This window comes from Larus michahellis, chromosome 11, assembly GCF_964199755.1.
Source record: "Larus michahellis chromosome 11, bLarMic1.1, whole genome shotgun sequence".
Classification (NCBI taxonomy): Eukaryota; Metazoa; Chordata; class Aves; order Charadriiformes; family Laridae; genus Larus; species Larus michahellis.
The window spans coordinates 3855894-3877863 of NC_133906.1; the positions used below are offsets into that span (position 1 = coordinate 3855894).

The 21970-nt window shown below is 50.6% G+C and overlaps 1 protein-coding gene across 1 annotated transcript in view; it reads right to left on the minus strand.

The window, feature by feature from the left end:
- The window catches only part of FGF18 (fibroblast growth factor 18), a 77321-nt gene that overhangs the window by 7328 nt on the left and 48023 nt on the right, over positions 1-21970 (minus strand). The window contains exon 4 of the mRNA XM_074604317.1: positions 13662-13768. Within this exon, the coding sequence (XP_074460418.1) occupies positions 13662-13768 (107 nt within the window). The remainder of the gene's footprint in view (positions 1-13661; positions 13769-21970) is intronic.

Below are 21970 nucleotides of genomic sequence, written 5' to 3' on the forward strand. Positions count from 1 at the left end.
GTGGGACCATCCGTACCCCACGGTGCGAAGGTTCAGCTGAAGGTGGTGGAGCAGAAGGAGCTGCGCTGGAGCCAGGGGCTCTCCGGGTGCCCTCGGCACACCACGGAGCAGGGCCGGGTTGTTTGCGCAGAGCATTTGGCGAGGGGCTCTCCAGTATTAAACCTGAAACACGCTGAACTGACACTAAAGCGGAATTACGTGCCAAAGCATTTGCTGCTTCTACAATTACACTCCGGAGCGCTTTGGTGCTCCTGCTTTCCTTTTTTATGACCCAACTTGGTCTCATTGTAGTTTGGCTCTCTCGTTTTAAGTTCTCCAAATGGAAAGGATCAAAGGGCTCTTTGTTGTCGTGGCGGGGGCGCTCCTCCGAGCGAGGCATTGCTGCCGCTAACAGCTTGCCGCGCAGGGGGAATTGGCGGCCGCCCCTGTGCCACCAGCCCGAGCCAAAGCATTAGCAGGTGCAGCAGCCGCCTCCGCCTCCTCCCCATTAGCCGGCCACGCTGAGCCACCTGAGCAGCGCTTTTTTTTCGCCCTTTTTTTTTTTTTTTTTTTTTATGGCAACGGGAGGCCAGGGCAGGTTTTTCTCATTTATGCTTCACAAATCTGGCTCCGTGGGCACCGGCAAATCCAAACTTCCCTCGGCTTTTACGGCAACAATAAGCCCGCGCGCGAGGGGCTCGGGCGACAGCGCGGCGCGGGGAGAGATGCCTCCGAGGCTGAAAGGTTTCTCCGTTTGCAAAGATCGGGGCACAAATTAAGCCCTTTCGAGTGACGCTGTGCGAAGCTGCCGTTAGCTAAAGCTGATGTTAAAACACTTCCCCCCCCCTCAAGCCCCTCCTCAAAGGAGGCTGCAATCAGGAGCTCTCTGGGTGAGGCGACAGAACGCGCTGGTGATGTGCTGCAAAGAATAACAAACACCAAACCGTAGGAAACACCTCTGTGACGGCCCCGCGATGCCGGGTTGGCACTGGGCACAGCGAGACCCAACCTTCCCAGTGGGACGGGGATGACTCCCCGCTCTAATTATCACCTCTCTGCAAGTTCAGCCCCCTCCCTGGGCTCAAAGTCAAACTGTGGAGGTACAAGCTCTCCCTACAAGCGGGATCGCCTCCCGCTGCAAGGAAAGCAAACCCCCTCTTCCTAGTTTTTTGGCAAGGAAAAGCCTGAAAATGGACTCTTTCTGCATCCCTCCCCCTCCGCAGACAGACAGAGGGGGGTCCCGAGCACCCCACCGTGCTGGATCTCACACCACCCCCGGGCACGGGGGACACCCGCTGAGCTCTGCAATTATTTCGCAGGCTTGATGAACACTTCCCTCCAACGCCGGCACTGTTGGGTTCACACACGGAAGAACTCCTGCCCTCTATTTCCTAAATTTCGGAGAAGGGAGGGTTCGGTTTTCAGGAGACGGGTGGCTCAGCAGCCCCAGGGAGCCGCTCCTGAAGCATCCCCGGGTGAGGACCCAGCATCACTGATACCCCCAGCGCTGTTTACGCAGCACCCACCTAGCGACACATGCTTTTCGGGAAGGATATTACTTCTCTGCGGTGTTGCACAAGCTCAGCTCGAAGTCAGAGCTCAGCCTGACTCCGCGTGGCTTGGAAAACCCCGAGTGGAAGAAGGTAAGGCAGGAGCTACGTTAGTGTGGCAGCTTTTAACACTCCCCCTTCACACGTACACCTTTTAAGGGTAGGTCAGAAAGCGTGACGAGGTGGGTACAGCAGCTGCCAGCTCCAGCAATGCTGTGGGAAATGTTTCCCCCTCGCAGCATGGCAGACCCGAGCCCTCCGGCTGCTGGCGAGCTGGGCCCAGACATCCTCGTGCGCTTCGTAGGCATTACCACGGGCAGATCCATCATAAGCATCCTGATGCTCAGCATCCTGGATTTATGGCAAGGCATCCTCGCCACAGAGACACCTCTTGACCCAAATGCACATTCTTGCTCCTCGACCGGGCTGTAAATCAGGGGGAGCCACATCTATAACTGCCAAGAGTCACTCAGCCTCATGCATGTTTCCTCCAGCTCGCTGCCCTCTGAACCTGCGCAATCCTCCCAGGAAAATACTTAGGAGTCATGATGGGCAGTTCAATAAAAGTGTCTGCCGGCGCAGCGGAGAGGTTAATTACGTGTACAGGACATCTAAGTGCATTCACGAAGGAGGGGAAGTAATACAAAACCCTTGCGGAGGAGGTTCTCTGAAGAGAGGGTACGTCTCCACGCGGAGGCCCTGTTTCAAAGCAGCGTTGCCCGTGTTTGCACCTACTCGCCCATCGGCACCGGGGTGCATCCTGGCTCTCCTGAAACCACGGTCTTGCATGCATGGGATGGGACCCACAGGCTTCGCGGAGCCCCGTCCCTCTTTGCGCCAGACACAACACAAGCTGGAAGACCCAAGGAAGGAAGAGAAGGGCTTAAAATTTTTCTTTCCTTCTACCTCCTATTGAGAAATTCCACTTTTCTCACTCATATCTCTTCAGTAACTGCCCTGGAAGAGCACTTTGTCACAGGATGAACAGGAGGATACAGAGTGTAGGGATGAACCAAGCAAGGCTGAGGCCACACCACGACATGCCTCCTAACCTGCTCCTTCCGTCACAGGCACATTTATTGCCGGCAGGACGGCACGTATCCGCAATTAGAGCAAACTAGGTTGGCTTCATCCAGAAATATGTCCATTTGGTTAATAGAAATTCCTAACTGCATCTCAGAGAGCTATGTGTACTTAACTGTTAGTGATGGGAAACACCACAGAAGTGCCTAGGCTGGAAGGGACCAACCATCAACCTAACACTGACAAAAACCACCGATCACTTTTTAAATGAAATTTATGAAATCAATAGAAAACTTAGGAAAATCTAATTTAAGTCAAAACTGCGGGTTTCTGGCAATGGGAAGGTACTGCTTCAGGAGAACTGAAACCACGGCCAGGTTTCCGACCCGACATCTGAGCAGATCTAAGACATCTACCATTACCTGTGCCTACCTGACCCAGTTGCACGTACGCTTCTAGGTGCTACCTACGGTAAGAGCTGGGAAGGCATTTCTACCCATCCCTACTAAGCACAGCTGGGGTTGGCTGCGTTCCCCTTTAGAACAGTCATTTTTCAGCCTCCACCACGACTCACAGGCTAGTCCTGAACCTTCCATAAAAGCCAACCAACTACGAGCAGCAGCATATTTTGTGTAGGCTTAAATTCATTATATAGGGACCTGTGCCGCTACAGGAAAAAATTTAAAAAAAAAAAAAAAAAAAAGTGTTGAAAACACTGTGTCTAGACAATGAGTGGAGCAAGAACACGGGACTCTTAACAGTTGCTGACCCCATAGGAGGTCTGGTAAACCCCAGGTTTATACCCATTAAACAAACATACGCGTCGACTTTCTAAGTTATCGCTTCAAATGAGTGCAACCTCATTCAGCTGATGCTCTGGGCAGTGACACCAGTTTCCCTGGGGCAAGTTTAAATCAGAGGAATTTAGGACCAAGCAAGGTCATCGATTGTCTGCAGGATGACATTACTTCTCTTCATGTCAAATTATATTACTAAGGAAAAAAGAGAAATCCATGATCAAATCAAGTGCCATCCATAAAAAACGATCGTCAAGAATTGCTTCAGCCTGTGAATGACAAACTTCCTTCTGTATATAGCAGGTGCAAGGCTTTGGAGACCTGTCCTCCTTTAGGAAAACCTAATATCTTTAAGCACTCGAAAGACAATGTAAGAAAATGTCAAGAACAAAAATATACTTAAGCAATATCTACTTTTCTTTGACCTTAAATGTATTGTAATGGCCATATCGAATAGACTATCTTTTGCTGCGGTTGGAGCACAGGTTTTATTCTCCACCTCAAAATTAGCCTCCATTCTCACTTCATATCCAAAAATGAATTGAGAGTCAAACAGAAACAGTCCTTGAGGAGCAGGATCCACCTGAACGTGCATCTCAGCTGCACCCAGTTGAGGAAGACAAGGCTGCGTGGCTTTTTCACTCGCTGTGAGTTAAATACACCAGTGTCTTTGCAAAGTGACATTCAGAAGAAACATCACCCTCATCACAGAGACACTCCAGACCCGCAAAAATCGCACTTGGGAGATAAGATGCTCTGAGGAACGCAATTAAATTCAACTTGATGCACGTGTCAGCACAAGACGCGTACAGCACACCCTCTCTACCCAAACAGGGTGAGGCACGTCCAGGGCTGGGGGATCCCCTCTCAATAATTTTAATTAATGTTTAACCTTAAGGAACTGAAATATTCCAACACGACACACAGCCGCAGCCACCGAGAAACACAGGGGACAGGATGTTAGCAGCTTTGTGGCGACACTTGCTCCCTTGAACACAGAAAGGATTTAATTAAATTGTCACGTAGCTTTCAAGAGGGTGGTATTTTTTCCACCGAAAGGGGATATATATATACATATATATATACAGCTTCCAGCCGCGGGATAAAAAAAAGCTTTAGGGGTCAAGCCTGGTCTGCATTGTGAACCTTGACTTTGCAAAACTCCAATTGGAGAGAGGGAATTAGTGCTTTTTAAGAATTTCCAGTTGAAGTTTGCTAAAGAGGGATCACTGGAAATAAAACATAAACCTGTTACATAGCTCTCTGGTGAGGAGACACAGCCCAGACAGAAAGTTCATAAAACCTAGCATAAAACCAATATCGTGAAGAAATTTATTTTTAAAAAAAAACAAAAGGACCTTTTGCTTTATTTTAGAGCAGACACTTAACGCATTGCGGCCGTGCTGAGAAGCTCAAGCTAACTGGAGACGTTCATACCTGGCTAAAACGTGACTGCAAGGACCTCTTGACCACCTGGCCTGGCCTGTGAGATAATGTATTAAGCACCAATCCCATCTCGGATGTTCCCGCTGCCATCCAAGGAAGCCCTGCTCACAGGATTCACAGCTCATGTCCCGCACGGTTCCTCTACCCACAGTTTGGCTAAACCAAAAGCCCCTGTCCTTGCTCAGCCCAAGAGGATCAGCGTCCACCCGGGATGCTTAGAAGGTCGCAAGAACCGATGGCAGCACAGAAGGACTTAGCACAGACCTTCAATAGTCCCATTATAAGATGTCAGGTGATGGCCAACAAACACTGTGAACGTTCTGCCTGGCTAATTCTAAATACGAATCCAACCTCAGCACCACAGTGTGGGCTTAAATGTGCTTAATGACGTGCTCCATTTATGAAACCCGTGACCGAAGTCCGTCAGACCATGCAGGTAAAGTGTAGACACAGCACTAACAGCTCATCGGCGAAGTGAAGACGTTGGTAAATGGCCTGTGTGGTGACCCAAGCCTCCCTCCTCATGCAGTGCCGTGAGTACCACAGTCTTCTGGCTCAGAGAGCCTTCAGGGCTTTGGCACCCGAGCTTACACACTCACCCTGAGGCCATGAAATGTCAAGAATTGATGCGGTTTCTAACCGTTTGTGAACTCAAGGGGTCTTCTCCATGTAAGGGCGTTTCTTCCGTCTCCTCAACCCCTTGTGCACTGCGTGAGGTGAAGCATCACCGGTGTCTCCCAGCTCTTCCCTCTGCAAACCCTCCCGTCCCTCCTTCCCCCGCCTTGAGGACATTCAGTGTCTATCTGCAGCCACCAAACTGCTCTCCCTCTTCTGAACGCACGGAGCTTCAAAATGACCCCTGCTCTCCCTGCAACACCGAGATCAGCCGCCTGCTATCCCACAACCCCACAAAACATCTAAACTTCTTCCGCAGAGTTCATTGCCTGCAGTCACCTCGTTTTACCCTGTCCTCCCCACCTCCAGAGAAACTTCTGGGCAAAACACTGCTGTAAGCAAAGGGTCACAAATACAGAACCAGGACAAGGCCCGTTGCTCATAGCAGATATTAACACTGCAAAGGTCCAGTGAGCTCACAAAAACTCCTACCACCTTGAAGGAACCACTGCAGCATCAGAGCCCATCCACTTTTGCGCCAAGGCAGCCTCAGGGCAATAAACACTGGAAGGTAGTTTGGCTGGGCTCAACCATAAATGGCTTCTTGGGCATCATTACACGGTTGTGCCATCCAGAGCCGGGACTCTTGGAAAAGCCGGGTACCGCTCGGTGTCTGACTCTGCTGAAGGACAGGAGCTGTGCCACAGGGCTCCTGCTCGCCGGGTGTGCAGATGCAACACAGCCGGCCCTACCTCACCACCCCATCCCTCTGCTGCCTACAGCTTCGCAACAGAGGGCAGAGCCACCACAGCCCCCTGGGGAGGTGCACGATGGGGTCTGGCCATCTCTTACCACATTACACCCACCAAGAAGCGACATGAGAAATTATCGTGTCCACGCACCCTGAGACTGCGTGATAACAACATCCCTACCATAACATAGAATGGTAGAATCACAGAATGTGTTGGGTTGGAAGGGACCTCTAAAGGCCATCTAGTCCAACCCCCTGCAGTGAGCAGGGACATCTTCAACTAGATCAGGTTGCTCAGAGCCTCATCCAGCCTGGCCTTGAATGTCTCCAGGGATGGGGTCTCCACCGCCTCTCTGGGCAACCTGGGCCAGTGTCTCACCACCCTCAGTGTAAAGAACTTCTTCCTAATGTCTCGTCTAAACCTGCCCTGCCCTAGTTTTGAACCATTAAAGCATCTAGCAACCCCTCCTTGGGGAACTCTTCTGACACATCTCCAGCACTGTGAAGATCTGAAACTGCAACAAATGAACCAGACGATACAAATTCCACCAGCATCCACAAAGGTTTGAATGCGATGCTTCAGGTAGCCCAGCAACGGGAAAGGAGCAGCTGTGAAAGGTGTTACAAAACGCCGCATGATATCCGGGGGCTGAGAATGGATTGCTGAGTTTAGCTTCCGCTCCTGCTTTTAATTTCACGAGAGCAGCCAGCTTCTAAGTTCCCAGAACAATAATTTAAAATTTTTTACACCGGTTGCAGGAAAAAGCCTGATTAGGTGAATGCAGAAGATAGTAATGGCTCAACCGAAAGAAAACTGTGTTTGCCACCTCATTGCTTACAAGACCTTTGCCATCCTGCAGGCCCTGATTCAAGACTTTCAGACACTTGAGGCTGGTTTCGGATCAGGTCCCTGTTCAAAGTTTGACAGGGTCCAAGGCTGCTTGGCTCCAGGTTCCATTGAAGGCGTTTATTTAGATGACTTAAACTAAAACAAACTCACAGGGGAGCGAAAGCCTGGGAACAGTTCGCTTTCAAAAAGGACCAATCCCACCCCATGTGAAGAACCAGACTACGGTCCAAAATGAGATCTGAGCGAGATCCAGCAAAAGCCGTGTCAAGTTTTGCTTTGGCATGAGATGCCAAGTCAGAACAGTTTATGTGTCACGAAGAGATCCGCAAAACGCACTCTATTAAACCCGACACCCCACTAATTCTGGTCGTGTCTTTGTCGCAAATTCAGCATTCAGCCCCAGAAATTGTTACGTTTTACAAGCCCCTTCCAAGCAACCCAAATACCGTGCAACTCCGGGAAAGATTCTGGATAAGCATCAAAACCCTGTGAAAGTCAGAGTTCTGCCCCAAATCCAAGATGCAGTTAGGCGTGGTTTTAAATACACAAGCTGAGGAGCGCAAACACCTCGTCTACTGCATCAAAGTTCCAAACTTCAAACCTCCGAGTCCCCCTCTGCCCTTGCCACCTCCTGATGTCTTTCCAGTACGTTTGGCTGGTGCAGGCAAGCACCAGGGAATACTCAAGGCCAAACGCCATGCAGGACTTGGGCACGCAAAGGGCATCAGGCTTGGAGCTCATCCCCAAGTCGCTTTGCCTCAGGCTAACACAGACCCCTGGTTTCCCACCATTGGTGTTTCAAAGGTAGCTTTTCGAGAAAGCTCAACCTCAGCCTTGACCAAAGTCAACTGATGACAAAGCTGGTCCAGACACACTGATAAGGCTTTGGAGAACCCACCTGGTGTCTCCCACCCAGGTAAGTCCTCTTGTCCTGCAAAGCGTGGCTCCCACCGAACCACCTGGAGCTCCTGTAACACAACACGCCTCTTCTCCCGTAAGGCCAGAGGTATTATAAAGGGCCAAGATCGCATGCATGGGCCGTAGCGAGCGCCTTCACTCTTTGACGCCATCAGAGCTTTTTTGGCCAACTTTCCTGACTAAACACACACATGCTTCAAGAAACCCCCTATTTTAGAGCTGCAATGTAAACAGCCCCAAATTATTACTATCCCCCAAAGGCTACTGCTGGCAGGCATCAGTGATAAAGCTCTGCCAGAGCAGTCTGGCATCTAGCAACAATTTGTTTGTTGTCCTGCAAAAATACAGAGAGCCTTGCCATATGGTATAAGCAACTTTTCTGGTAACATTAAGAAATATATTGGCTTGGAAAGCGGTTATCGCACCAGAGAAAAAAAAAAAATAAAAAAAAAAATCTTACGTCTCGGAGGCAGGTCTATGGTGTAAGTGGTGTGGGCACAGCGGTGCTGGTCAGGGCTGGGAGAGGTGATGGCGGCCAGCAGAGCCACGCCACCTCCAGCCCCCGGGGCAGACGACGTGCCCCTGGCACGGCCACGCTTTGGCTGGCAGAGCTTTTCCACGGGAGCTGGACCGTGCTCGAGGGCACAAGCTCAGCACTGCTCGTCCGTGCTTTGCGAGCGGCGGGAGGGCTCCAGCGCCACAGGCATGGCGTCAGCAGAGCTGTCCCCAAAAAGGACCCGAGTTACCTGTCACCGAGCTCAAGCCATGCCTCAGCCACCCCGAACGGCGAAGGGGTTCCTACCTTTCAATCAACAGCTTTTTCCCCACTGCTCATATTAAGCGTAGAAAAAGGAGAAACAGAACCAAACTCATTAAAATGTTTTCTCAAAAATAATGCATATCTGTTACAATGACTTTCTGAGAGCGTGCGTATAACAGCTCACTGAGGATTTCTGAAAGAAAACCCAAAAAGAGATGGTGCAGGTCAGCGTGTGGATTTGGTGGGAAATCACCTATTTTATAGTATCGGGTGCTGTCAGGCTTGAATTCTTAGAGGCGGATGAACTGATGTAAAGAGAAGGGACTTCTCGGGATACAACTCTACCGCTCTTACTTTCTGTAGAGCTCGCAGGGATGACACCTGTGGTAGACCCCCTTCTGTCTATCACTTTTCTAACTCTGCCCCTGTTCCTGGGGTTTTCTCCATAGCCACGTCCTACCTCAGAAGAAGGACTCGCCCCCATGCACAGTGGTGCGGCAGTTCCCCACAGACTCGCAGGGTCAAGGTTACAGCCACATGATGTGGAGCAGCATCACACGGGAGCACAGCACACAACTGACAGTCGCCACACTGTCCCGACTCCACCTGCACTCTGAGTCCCATCCCACCCTGAGGAGGCGGCTTCAGCACCCACCGCCCGCTTCTCCTTCCTGGAAGAGCTCAGGGAGTGACTTTGTGCACTGAGAGATGTTCTCAGAATGAAACCAACAGAGAGAACCTGCTGCTGGGTCTGGAAAAGATGTCATCCACCTCATGCCATGAAAGAACATTAGTGGGATTGCTTGGAGCATCTTCGGAAGAACTTTCTGGATCAAATCGAAGATGCACTTGGCTCTTTCCCCATTCTTCTCAAATCTTCTGGATTCCTTCCAGTCATTACTTAGCTTCCCTGCTTCTGTATCTTGCTCTGAAAACTGATGACTCTCTTGCTATGGTCTGCAGTAAGCAGCCTCTCCTCCTGCCTTGCAGGAAGCCAAGGTCCATTCTCCTCTGCCCTCGGTCAGTGCAGAAAACAGGCCTGTTCCCTCCTCTGCCTTTAGAGCTGGGAGTGCTCATCTGCTATAACCTCATCACTAGTGCTGACCAGACTGTGGGATCCCATGGGAAATTCCCTGGCATCAGTGTCGGGGGACCAGGAGATGCTCTGGTCTCCATGTAGCAGCCACCAGGCAGTGCCTAAAGTAAGGGGCAGGACTTCCATCATCTCATAACGGTGCTGACAGATCCGCTTTAAGCTTCACAGAGATCGCCGACCTCTTGCAAATGCTCTCCTGAGGAGGGCACTGGAACGGGGCAGGGAAAGGAAATCTCCACCGCGTCCTGCAATTCTAGATAGCACAAACTTGCTGTAAGGACAGGCACAGCAAGAGCAGTTAGAGGTGGCCAAACTAATTAACAGCCACCTGCTCACACCCCGGGGCTGCTATTCCTTGCTCCAGAGACTTGAAAGACGTATCTTTGACAGCCTTTTACAAACACGAAGTCCCCACTTCATTGACGGTCCCTATCTCAACGCACGAGATAAGAGAAGCTGGGGCAGAGAGAAAAACCACAGGAGGGCTCACCAGGAGAACCACAGTTAGAAACTCAGAGCTCTTCCAAAGAGACCATTATAGCTCCTCTTCTCCCCTGACCCTGAATTATTGCAAATGTTCAGAGTTCTTGCGTTCTAGGCGACCAGTCTCACTGTGTCGTGTCACAAGTGGCCAAGTCTCATTGTACCTTTCCTTGGAAGGAGAGCTGGACCTTTCAGTCCTCTTCTCCCCCGTGTTTGTAAGAAGCCTCAGATAATAAACAGTAACAACAATTTTTAAAAAAGGCAAAAACGTTTTTAACAAAAGCACCTAGTATTCCTGGTTCCGAGTTTTCGTACTTTAATCGCTCACCTTGTAATACAATTCCACCACAAAGTTCAGTGGTCCATAGATAACTTCAGCAAAATCAGAAAACTCAGGACCTACAAGTGCTACAGGTGTATACAGAGAGGCACCAAAATCCCACAGGAAAAAAAAAAAAAAAAGGTCAGAAGGAAAAAAATAAAATTAAACCTTTCTTGGGCCTTCCTCAACACAACACCAAGAATCAACGAAGAAACACAATCCAGTTTGTTTTCCCCGGGTGCTGCTGGCCTTTAACAGAAAAGTCACTCCCTGTACAACACCCACCCTGTCTCCAGTTTTCATAAGCAGCACGCGGAGCGTCGGTGACCTCAGCAAGTTGCATGCTGTGACAATAAATAAAGCAAGAAGCCTGCCCAAAACACCTCCGAGCCCGTTGGCCAACGTTGGCTGGGAACACGCATGTGGTAACAACCAAGGGAGGGAGCAAACCCAAGGTTTGGGGCTCCTGAGAAAGCTCCATCAGAGGGCCTCCACTCGTAATCGCTGGCGTCGGCGCAATTTCTGATCAATAATTGAAAAGACGCAAAGGCTGCTCTTCTCAGCCCCGTGCGTTAGTCTCTTGGCCTGCAACGCAACCGGCTGCGAGGTGGGGAGCGAGCCGCGGTCCCGGAGCTCCTGCGTGCGTCACCAGATCCAGAGAGAGCACCGACAACCTGTTCCGGTCCGCAATACCCTTTGTAGGTGATTATGGGAAACAAAAAGGACTAAATTCGAAGCAGGTTTTCAACTGGGGGGCATCCAAAACTGCTGAGTGAGGAGGAGAACAAAGCCAGATGGCATAGGCTGGTACTGTCGGGGATTATGCAGTGTAAGGCAATAGGAAATGAGGAGAGAAAAAGACCCGGGTTGGTCCCGTGGCTCCTCTCTTGCCAAATGAACATACCGGGGCGACCGTGAAACAATCACTTTATGGGTTTCATTCCCCTCCACCCCCAGACTGAACTTAAATATTTGTATAAGCCCAGGCGTAACTTTTATCTACTGTTTTCCTTGGGGTTTACTAGCTGTTTAGAGCATTCAGGCTAAAAAGCATTCCCTCAAACTCTTGCCGCAGAAAGAGCTGAAACTATGATACTAATTAAAACCACACTCTTTGGTATCAAGAAGACATGCTATTATTTTCTTTTTTCGCTCATGAGAAGCTGTTAATATGGGCAACGCGTCTGGAACATTTTCCTTCCAAACGCTCTGCTCCGTACCCCCTCCTGCTCAGGTCGGCTGGTTTAGGAACTTGTCAGCAGTCTGGGGTGGGAAGGCTCATATTTACAAGAATAGATTTAGTTGGGTTTGGGTTTTTTTTATATAACAAGCCATTTGCCAACTCAACGTTATGAAAAGCACACCCAGAAAAAAAAAAAAAAACACCAACAAAAACAAAAACCAAAACCAAAAGCTTTACGCTCTATGAAAGGTAACGCGCTAAAAGAACTGTCCTGCCTCGGTGCCCAATGGGCCAAATCGAAGGGCGACTCTTGCCAAAATATACTGTATGTTTTGAAAACCAGCCTCTGACTTTGCCAGGATGCTCCCGGACACTCGGCGCAGACCAGGAAAGGATGTGGGTTGCACTGTTCCACCCGGGGGTAAGGTCTATTAAAGAAAAAGGTAAGATTTCACGCTCATTTTACCCCACCTAATTCGGGCGCTTCTAAGGTCTCCGTTACTGTGGTATCAGCACCTCATAAACATTAACAAAATTATCCTTACAACGTTTCAGGGAAAAATGCTATTATCGCGTTTAAAGGATGGAAAATCAAGGGCGGGGGGGGAAACACCAAACCCAAGGGCCAGGTTTGGGTTCAGTGCAACGTTCAAAAACATCCACGTGTATCCTGAGAGGTCTAAGTCCGGTCAAAAAACAAAGTTCCTCGCCCAAGATCAAACGACGGTGCCTCGCGCCGGGCAGGAATTGCACCGCAGAAGAGCAGGAAGCAGGGAGAACCGGCTGCTTCGGGCCCACCCTCCGGCAGCACCCATTTCCAAATCCCCACCCCCACCCCCCGCAAGGATTTTGAGCCACGTGCCGGATGCTGCCGGCTTCGGGCAGGCTGCGGACAACGCGGGCTCAGCGTCGGCAGCAGCATCCGCCCCGCTCCCGAGGAAAAGAAAAGCCGGCAGGAGGCATCCTCCGGGGAAGGCACTTGTCCCGCGAGCGTCACTCTCGGGACCACGAAACTAAATACTGGTTCATCGGCGCAATTTGGTTTCTGGTTTCTGTTTGGGAGCGTGGCTTTGGCTGCGCCGACTCAAAACAAAACGCGGCTTCCCTTTTTCACAGCCGCAAAAGACGCCAGATTTTAATTCCCGGTGGTGCAAAGCGCGGGCAGCGGAGGAGGGGGGGCCTTCGAGGGCTGAGATGTTTTATTTTATATTTATTTTTTGTTTATATTTTAGCTTTCTGCGAGCTCCTGCCTGGTTAGCAAGCTTCTAGGTTCGCCAACAATACAGAAGGACCGCCTAAGTTACAAAAACAAGTTAATCCATAAAAAAAAAAATACGACTTCATCAACAAAGTTAAGCGAGATGGGCGAACGCGCTGTAATTCGTTACATGCTTCCATTGTGCCGGGATCCGAAGTAATAAAAGATTCCTGCAAAGCTAGAACCGTGAGGCCCAGCCCCAGTAGGATGTTCGGATTCCAGTATTAGCTCTGCCGCAGCATCCCCCGGCTCACCACCCAGCGCAGCCGTGCACTGCCTTCAACCTCCCCGGCACCCCGCTCCGCTTCCCCTTTTATTTTGGAATTCCACCCCAAAGAAAGCCCAAGTCAGGAATTTATCGCGGAGGTGGCCACGACGCCGGGAATGCCGAGATGCCGTCTCACGCCAACGCCAACCCGTCCGCATCCGAAGCGCCGTCGGAGGAGCCTGGGGCTGGCGGCGGAGCTCGATTTTATGGGGGCGGGAGGGAGGGCTCGGAAACCCCACGTCCCCTCCCCTCCTGCTTCTCATTTGGGGCTGACAGGCGAAGCCCGAACACATCATTACAGCCTTGAGGAGGCTGCTGAAGGTAACACTCATGTTACAAATGAATTAATAGGAAACACTTACCTTCCCCACGAGCTTGCCTTTCCTGTTCATGCAAAGGTAGAAGTCTGTCTCCTTCCCTTTGATCCGGACTTGACTGCCAAAAGTGTCTGTTTCCACTAGAAGCTGGGCTTGTAAAGGAAGAAGAAAAAAAAAAAGAAAAAAAAAAAGAAAAAAAAAAAGCGTTTACCAGTGTGGTCCCATTAAGTCCCAGCGTGCAAAGCTCATCAGCGCGTTGTCCCATTCCCTCTACCTGACCCCCACCGCGCCGGGATGCTCTGCAAGGGAACAACCCAAGGAACCACCTTGACCTGGGGGCTGAGCTCCAGGCTCGGTCACAGGTGCAGATGTGACACGTCTCCACTGACTCCTAGCCAGATGCTCCAGATTTAGCACAAAATACGGATAGATGTGCGCGTGGTCCATCAGTCCACCCCAACCCCACCACCAGTGCAGAGCCGGATGCTCTCCTTCACGCTGCAGGAGGGTTCTCAGAGGGTAGGAACATGGATTATTCTTCTCGTGAAAATAAAAGATGAGCAGGACAAGAATGAAAACCCTTTCCCCGCAGCCAGCAGCCCTCAAGCACTTCACAGAAGTGGTCCAGCTCGTGGTGCAAAACATCGCAGTGATCTCCTGAAGATCACCGCAACTGCTAGCAGGAGAGAAATTCAGCACCGCTCATTCTCTCTGATCAACACCCACCCCGCCGACGTCCTCTGTGTGTCTAGCTACGTTCCCAGGAGGCCACTAATTGCCTTCTGGCAGTCCAGGCCCGTGACTCCTGCTCTAGCTGGGAGAGATATGGCAAATCTTGTAGTGCCTCACACGTTTCTTGAGGCCAGAGCTGGTCTGCGGCATCGCCAGGAGCCGTGGTAGAGGACAGGTTTCTGCTGCGTCTCCATAAACCACCTGCCTCGACACAATTATATCTGCAGAAGCGGCGTAGCGTGCCATCATCACCCCGAAAACCTAGCCACGTCCAAATTCAGCGTTTCATTCCGCCTCTGATCTAAACAGGAATTCCAGTCATGCTCGAGGTTCGGATTCCAGGAATTTCCCCGGGGAGGCAGGAACGGGCAGACCGGACATTTTGGTTCAGATCCATCTCGGATACGGAGGGGGAGAAAGGAGACATGGTCGAAACACAATGCAAGAATGTGTAAGTGTCAGCGAGTGCAAATCCACGGTTCGGCTCTGGAAATACTCACGCTCGTAAGAGCCGAGCCTTACCGTAGAAACACGGCTTTTGCCAAACTCTGGAGAATGTTTGATCTGTGCTGCAAAAAGGCACGTTCTTTTTGGCATTCACATTTCAAACTTTAAAACCGTCTAAGAGCAAATACGTTCGCTCGAAGGGTTTGCCGTGGGGATAGAAATAGGAGTTTGCTTCATTTAAACACATTAATATTTTTCCCACTTGTAAAGTCAGCTTTTGGCTTCCGCGGCAGTGCAAATATCACAAACCTTTAACTCACAAGGGCCCTAAACGGAGTTTTCCCTTTGCAGCTCAGTCACATATGCAAGTTCAGGCTTTTCCAGTTACTAGCTGTTTACGTTTATTTAGATATATTTGTAAAACCTGTTATCACAGGGGAAATTTAAAGAATAACTTCTTTCTGACAGCGAGCGGGATAATGCCTGTATTACAGCAGAGTATTACTTGCAATCAGGCATGAACACGGATATTTATCGCGGTCTTTCAGAAACGCACCACGTTTTTGGGTATCGGCGGTGGAGGGCAGCTTGCCAGCGATGGCCGGGTGCCGTGGGCTTTCCCTCCACACCTCCCAAGGTGGCATCGAAGCAGCGACAACCCACATCCATCAGTGAGGAAGGGCCGCCCGAGCCAGAAAGGATATGAAGATGCGCCACGATGGGGGAGGATGGCACAGGGTCAAAGATGGGTCCTCAAGGGGGAGAGGAGCAGCGTGGTACCTAACTTGGTGAATGCCCCCTGCCTCAACACGTTCAGGGAGGCCGCTCAGACGCCATGAACCAGGGAGCAGCCAGCAGTAGGACTATCTTGAAAGAGGTGACCGTGAAAGGTCTTCCCCTCAAATGAACGAGGGCCTTAGAGGGGACTAATGGTCACCCTCAGACGGGGAGAGCAGCAGCCCACGCACGAAGGAAGGTTACGGAGCCAGTCCCAAAAATTGGCCCAAAAACCACGGCCAACACCCAGAGCATTGAGGAGTTGCCCGTAGATCTACAGTTTGACACCCACCCAGGGACGCAAACGGGCCCGGGGCCACCCACCGAAGGGCATCAAGCGAGGGCTCCACAGCTCGCAGGAACAGGAGACGGCAAGTTCCCGTCTAAGCTGCAAGGCAACCCCGGCCCTGCCAGCCTCCGCGCTGACACGAAAGCTGCTACGAATAACGCTGAATATCCCACAGGGGTTTTGGCCAGCCAAAATGGGAGCTGAAGTCGATAAAGCAGTCCAATGTGAGACCCTCGATCCGCGGGGTGACCCGCATCCCTCCGGCGCAGGGTCCCCCCCGGCAGCCCGCGCTCGGACGGACAAACACGGGGCACGCCAGCTCGCGCTCCCCACCCCCTCGCTCCGCAGCCAGTATGAGTAATATCCAAGCTGATTTTAATTTGAAAAATATCACCTTAAAAAGATGCCGGTTCCCTGCTGTGCAAATTAAAACCATCTGGATGGAGCGATTTCAAATAATTAATCTAGGTCTCCTTTGACACCGCTACTAATTAAAATATGATACCTTCCTCCCCCTTTTTAAATAAAGAATTTAAATAAAGTTTAAAGATCTAATAAAATAATGTCATAATTTAGAACTAAATGGAAGTCACCTTTCCTGCGGGCTGCAAAGGTTACGCCGGCGTGGAGATCCCTCCCGGGCTAATGCTGCAGCACGGACCCAGCAGCAGCAGATGGGCGAGCACCCAGCGCGACACCCACCCCAGTAAATACACCGGCATCCACAGCCCAGCGCCCCAGGGAGGCTCGTGAGCCCCCGAGATCACCCTGGCGCCCGGCCCCTAGGAGTGGGGAGCAGAGGGAAGGGGGTTCGGCAGATGCTGTCTGCTCCCCGCCGTGACCCCAGCTGCCGAAGCCCAGGCTAAGGCCACCCCTAAGTACCCGCTTTTGAAAAACCCAAGGCTTAAGACGCTGGAAATGTGTTCTTATTTCTAGGGATCCTTGACCTCTTTTTCTACAAGAGGTGTCAGCGCGGCTTTAGGGTTGGGTTCATAACCCAGTGGCACCCCTTGCAGCTGATTCTCCTTTTTACAACAGCCATCTCCCTAAATTCTCGCCGGAGCCGAGACAGGGACCTTAGATAACACACCTCGTCAGCTTAAAATCAGCTGGGATAAATCCTAGTCCTGAACGCTGCACCAAGAGTTTCTGGGGGATGGAGCCTGCTGATGTCTCCCACCCCACTCGCGTGCGGCAGAAGATCTCGGTCACCACCAACGGGACTTAAAATAACGGCAAGCTGAGCTCGGCTTGCGGTCTCGTTCGCCTTCACGCTAAAGATGCTACCGCCGCAACGAAAGCGCCAGGGAAAAGCCAAGGGCTTTTCCACCCAGAGCTCAGGTAAAATAAGTCCCACCAAGCTGGAGCAGCGTCCCCGCGGCAGCCTGCCGCTCAGCACACCTGACTTCCAGCTCCGTTTAGTCCCTGGATACACCGGAGAGAGATTACGATCTTTATTTTCAAAAGCCCTGCGCTCCAGCCTTCAGATCAGGTATTATTGTTTAAATTCTTTGACAGCTAGATATTCTGATATATTTTCCAAGGCTGGGGGCGGGGGGGGAAAGAGCTAAAGAGAAAAGATGTCTTTAGAGGGTGAGATCTTCTGCTACATGTTTTTGCCTTATTGGCCCATTTAACCTAAACCTTCCTGAAAACTCCCACTGGAAGAGACTGTAATTCCTCACATGTCTAGGTGAAAAGGATTACATATATATGTTGAAAAGCTATCTTCCAGCTAAGAAAACATGAAGTCAGGGAGATAGGCGAAGGTGGCAGAAAATATGCCAAATTATCTTTCAAATATTTCCTGGGAGTGGGAGGACGGGAGCCAGAAAAGCACGGGGAAAGAAAGGAGAAAGAGGGGCACCTGGGAAGCGGGAGGTTTACATACAGCTATCACAAAAGCCTAAGCGCCAACCGGTTCCAGATAAACGAAGAGATAAAGGGGAAAACACAAGGAAGGCGCAGAAGGACTGGATACTTTGGGTCTATCCATCCTTTTTTAGCCGTTTACGCTGCCCACCGGCATCCTGAAGCAGGCCAGCTAAAACAGATTTCCTGTTTAAAGCTCTCAGAGGAGACTGACATTTTGTTGCTTTTATTGTTGGGTTTTTGGTTTGTTTGTTTGTTTTTTTTTTTCCCTAATGCAATTACAAAGTTGGGAAAACCATTCTCGGCACTTGAAACCATTTTAACGAATGAAGAAGAAAGACGTAGAGACGCACCAAGGGCTGGGACCGCAGCGTTTGTGATGGAGGGCGGCTTTCCAGTTTAGTCATTCTGATGCTGTGAACCCAGACGAAGCCCACGTCCAAAGGTCCCAGGATACATCCCATCCGACGGGAGAGAGTAAAATTTACTCTCTGGTAAGACTGAAGGTTTCAGTGGGACCCCCCAGCACGGCCAAGGGTGCTTAAAATAGCTGAAACCTGCTCAAACGCAGCCTGCCCCCTGCCAAACCCACGGGGATCCCGGACGGGACTACGACACAGGAGAGAATGACCCTGTCCCTACTTCACGTCCATGATGTAATAACGAGGGAATGACGCCAAACTTAGGTAAAGTCTGGAGGGTCTAATCAAGCCTGCAGGCTGTGAACAAGTGAGGGAATCTAGGCTGCATCCTCGAGTTTTGTTTGCGTGCTTGTATTCTCCCTCCCAAGCGTGCCATTTTCAATAGTTGTAACCCATGCAGCCCAACCCCCTTCTCAATTATTCAGGTGCAAATCCGGAGCGACTACCGAAATCAAAAAGGCTGGTGCTCAGGAGGGCAGAGCTCTGACCCGCATACCGCGGCAATTAGCTCAGCGAGTCTGTCTTGAGCGAGCGCAGGATGTGTATGTCAAATTATTAAAAGGAATGGTCGTGGGGAGGCGGAGTAAGAGCAGATCCAAGCTCCAGGTATTTTCTTTTTCAAGGCACGGCTTTGCCCAAGCAAGGGGACTACCCGGTCTCAGAGCAGGGGGAACGCACGAGGAGCGGGCTTTTAAAAATGCCATGTCTCTAAAGGAGGTTTGCTTTTAAATCTCAGTTAAATGTCATACGTTTTATTTGGTCAGCTGATGCAGTTAGGGAAAAAGACGTGATGTGGAGGCACAGAAGCCCTGTCAACGCATCCCCAGACGCCAAGCGCCGGGCCCCCACCTTCTCCATGCCTGATTTTGGGGTGGGAAGGGGAGCAGGACCGAGGGCTCCACGTGAACAAAGGACAGACTGCAGAGACAACCTGCCACCCGCCTAACGGCCTTAGTAGCACTCAGGAACCAGACAGGTTAAATATTTGCATGGGAGACATCAGAAGAAAATCTATAATGCAGCAAAGACCTCAAAGGCACTTAGAGTGCAGCAACCCGATCCTGCAAATACTCTCACACAAAGGACTCCGCACACATCGGAAGTCCCTGGAGTGCTGATAAAGACCTCCGCACAGCTTCAGGGTCCTGCCTCTGCCACTGGCGGCATGGTTGGACATGCCGGGAGCACGGCTTCGGACACGGAGGTGTGATCTTACGCACACACACACACCCCCCCCAGGGCCGTCTCCTTGCCCTGCCAACCTGCGAGGTACCCGAGAGCCTGATGCGATGCAGAAAAGTGCAGGATCGCGGCACTTTTAACAGAGAAACACGGGCTAAAGTTCTCCTTCCTGGCGCACTCTGGGACACCCTCCTCCGGGTTTCACCTCTGCGCTAGCTGGTAAGAGCTTCACTCCCCGGGAGACGCTTTCAGGCCCTCTCATCTGCGAACAACCATCCGACACCCCGAAGGCGTCCTGTCCCATTCCCGGGATGCCGAGCGATCCCCTCGGCGCTCACTGGGCACGTCTCCATGACATGAGGCCAAGACAGGTGGAAATACCCACGCTGGTGCCAGCCACACCGGCCCGGCCCGGGTCCCCAGCCCCGGACAGACGTAGCAGGCATGGCACGGCACGGCACGGCACGGCACGCCGCCGCAGCGGTTAACCCCGCCAAGACGCCTGGGGAGTAAAATATCACTCGCACGCTCCTGAAACCTCCACTGTTTAAGCCTGTCACACCATCACAGCGGTCTCGCCTGTAGGGACGCCCGCCCCAAAAATTCAGCAGTGGCTAACTAAACATGCCCAGGGAACGATGCTGATGCTGAGCGTTCCCCGAGCATCTCAGGGACCATCTCGGGGCGAGCCTGCCTCCTCGCCCGGGAGGAGATGACAGATATGGCAATATCAAGGAAAAAAAAGGAGATTCTGAAAGAAATAAGTACTCTTCGCAGGACTGCCCGGGCTCCTGAAGGATGACAAAGCTTCCAGACACGGTCCCGATCAACTAACTCTATTCGCCGCATCTTGGGAGAAGCTCGAATGAAAATTCGCTAATTTGAGGCCTTCTATCAGTCCCTGCATATGAAAATTGTTTGATAGTTTAGCTGACGTAAGACCGGGATAAATATCAAAGTAGGTCTTAGAGATTTTCGCCCAACTTAAATAAAAATTTAATAAATCCCTGATTCTGTGAAAAAAAAAACCAAAAACAAAAAAAAAAAAAAAAAAAATACCCGAGGACAACGTGAAAATTATAAATATCATATTGCTGGCTGCGCTACCCAGAGTCCGGTCATCTTTCACCCACGTGAAAAAATGAATGTAAAATACTGTCATTCTGACACGGAGCCGTTTGCCCCCATTTGTAGATCTAAGAAAACAGGATTAAGCGGCGGGGAATCAGACTTGGCCTCTCGCAGATGTTTCATACATAATTCACCATAAGAGACACTAAAAATATTTTGGCAGTTGCTTCAATGACGGCGAATAAGCTTATTTAGATAAGATCCAGTAAAACTGGAGGCGATAGGTTGCGTGCTTTAAAAAAAACAAAAAAAACAACAACAAAAAAAAAAAACGCCGGGACGGGGAGCGGCAGCGAACGAATTCTGCGCTGAACTTTGCCACCTGCGCGCTGGCACTGACTAAGAAGCAGGGCTGGAAAGAGAAACGTTAAGAAATGTTAGCACAGAAATTCCTCTATCTCACCGGGGTGTCTTGCTGCCTCCAAACACAGCTCAAGTGGACAGTATTTCTACAGAGGCAGGAAAACTGCTTGACAAGCTGCCAGGCTCCGGAGTCTGGAATTAGTGAGGGATGAGCCTCAAAAAAAAAAAAAAAAAAAAAAAAAAACCACACAAAAAAACCCAGCTCAGAAGCTCTGTTATGCTTGAAAAAGCACCTAAAATGAAAAATAAAGGGCCAAACCCTCTGCTGTCTTTGATCATTCTCATTTGAATAAATTCCTACTGACACAGTCAAGGCCAACAGACAAGGACCGCCGAACCTGGCCCGGAGCACCTAGCTGAAACGCATCCAAAACACCGGAGTCTCTTGGGGCTGGAAACAGCGTGAACCTTCCCTGTCCCGCAGAGGGTTAGAATTACCGCAAGGACAAACCCTGCTGAAGTTATTTTGACTCTCTTGCTCCCAGTCTCAGTCGGACCCCCAAAAAAATACTGATGTACACCAAAATGACAGTAAGCGGAGAAAGACAACTATGGGAACCCCACGTACTCTTGCTTCTCCGACGCTGCTTTATCCTTGGCCAGCAGCGTAGGATAGACCACGTTTACTCGGAAGCGCTCGCCCAACTCTCTTGGGCAACCTGGTGGTTGGCTGCTCATCCTCAGCGATGAAGAAGGTGTGATGGTCGCACCGCCATATCCTCTTACCTAGGAGTCCCAAACACATAAATCCACAAAAATCCCCCCCCCAGTACGCCAACACCACGATGGCTTCACGTACTCCCGAAGTTAGTCCATCCACTGTTGTATTTGTGAGTGCTCCAAAACGGGGGTAAATCAGGAGAAACGCGGAAAAACATTCGCAGTGTTTGTTGAATTAAGATTATCCTGATGTTAAGTTCTACCAAGCAGGTTTCTTATTCCGTGCCAGTAAAAGTTGAAATTACGACAATTAATTTTACGGACAGGAAGAGAAGCATGCTCGCGCATTCTCTCAAAGGGGCTCATTGTAACTTTGCCTTCTTCCAGCAAGTAAAAAAAACACGCCGAAAATAAAGTTACAAGATGCTCCGGTGTTTTCAACGGGATTCTTGTGGCTCTGGAACCCAGCGGAGCGGAGG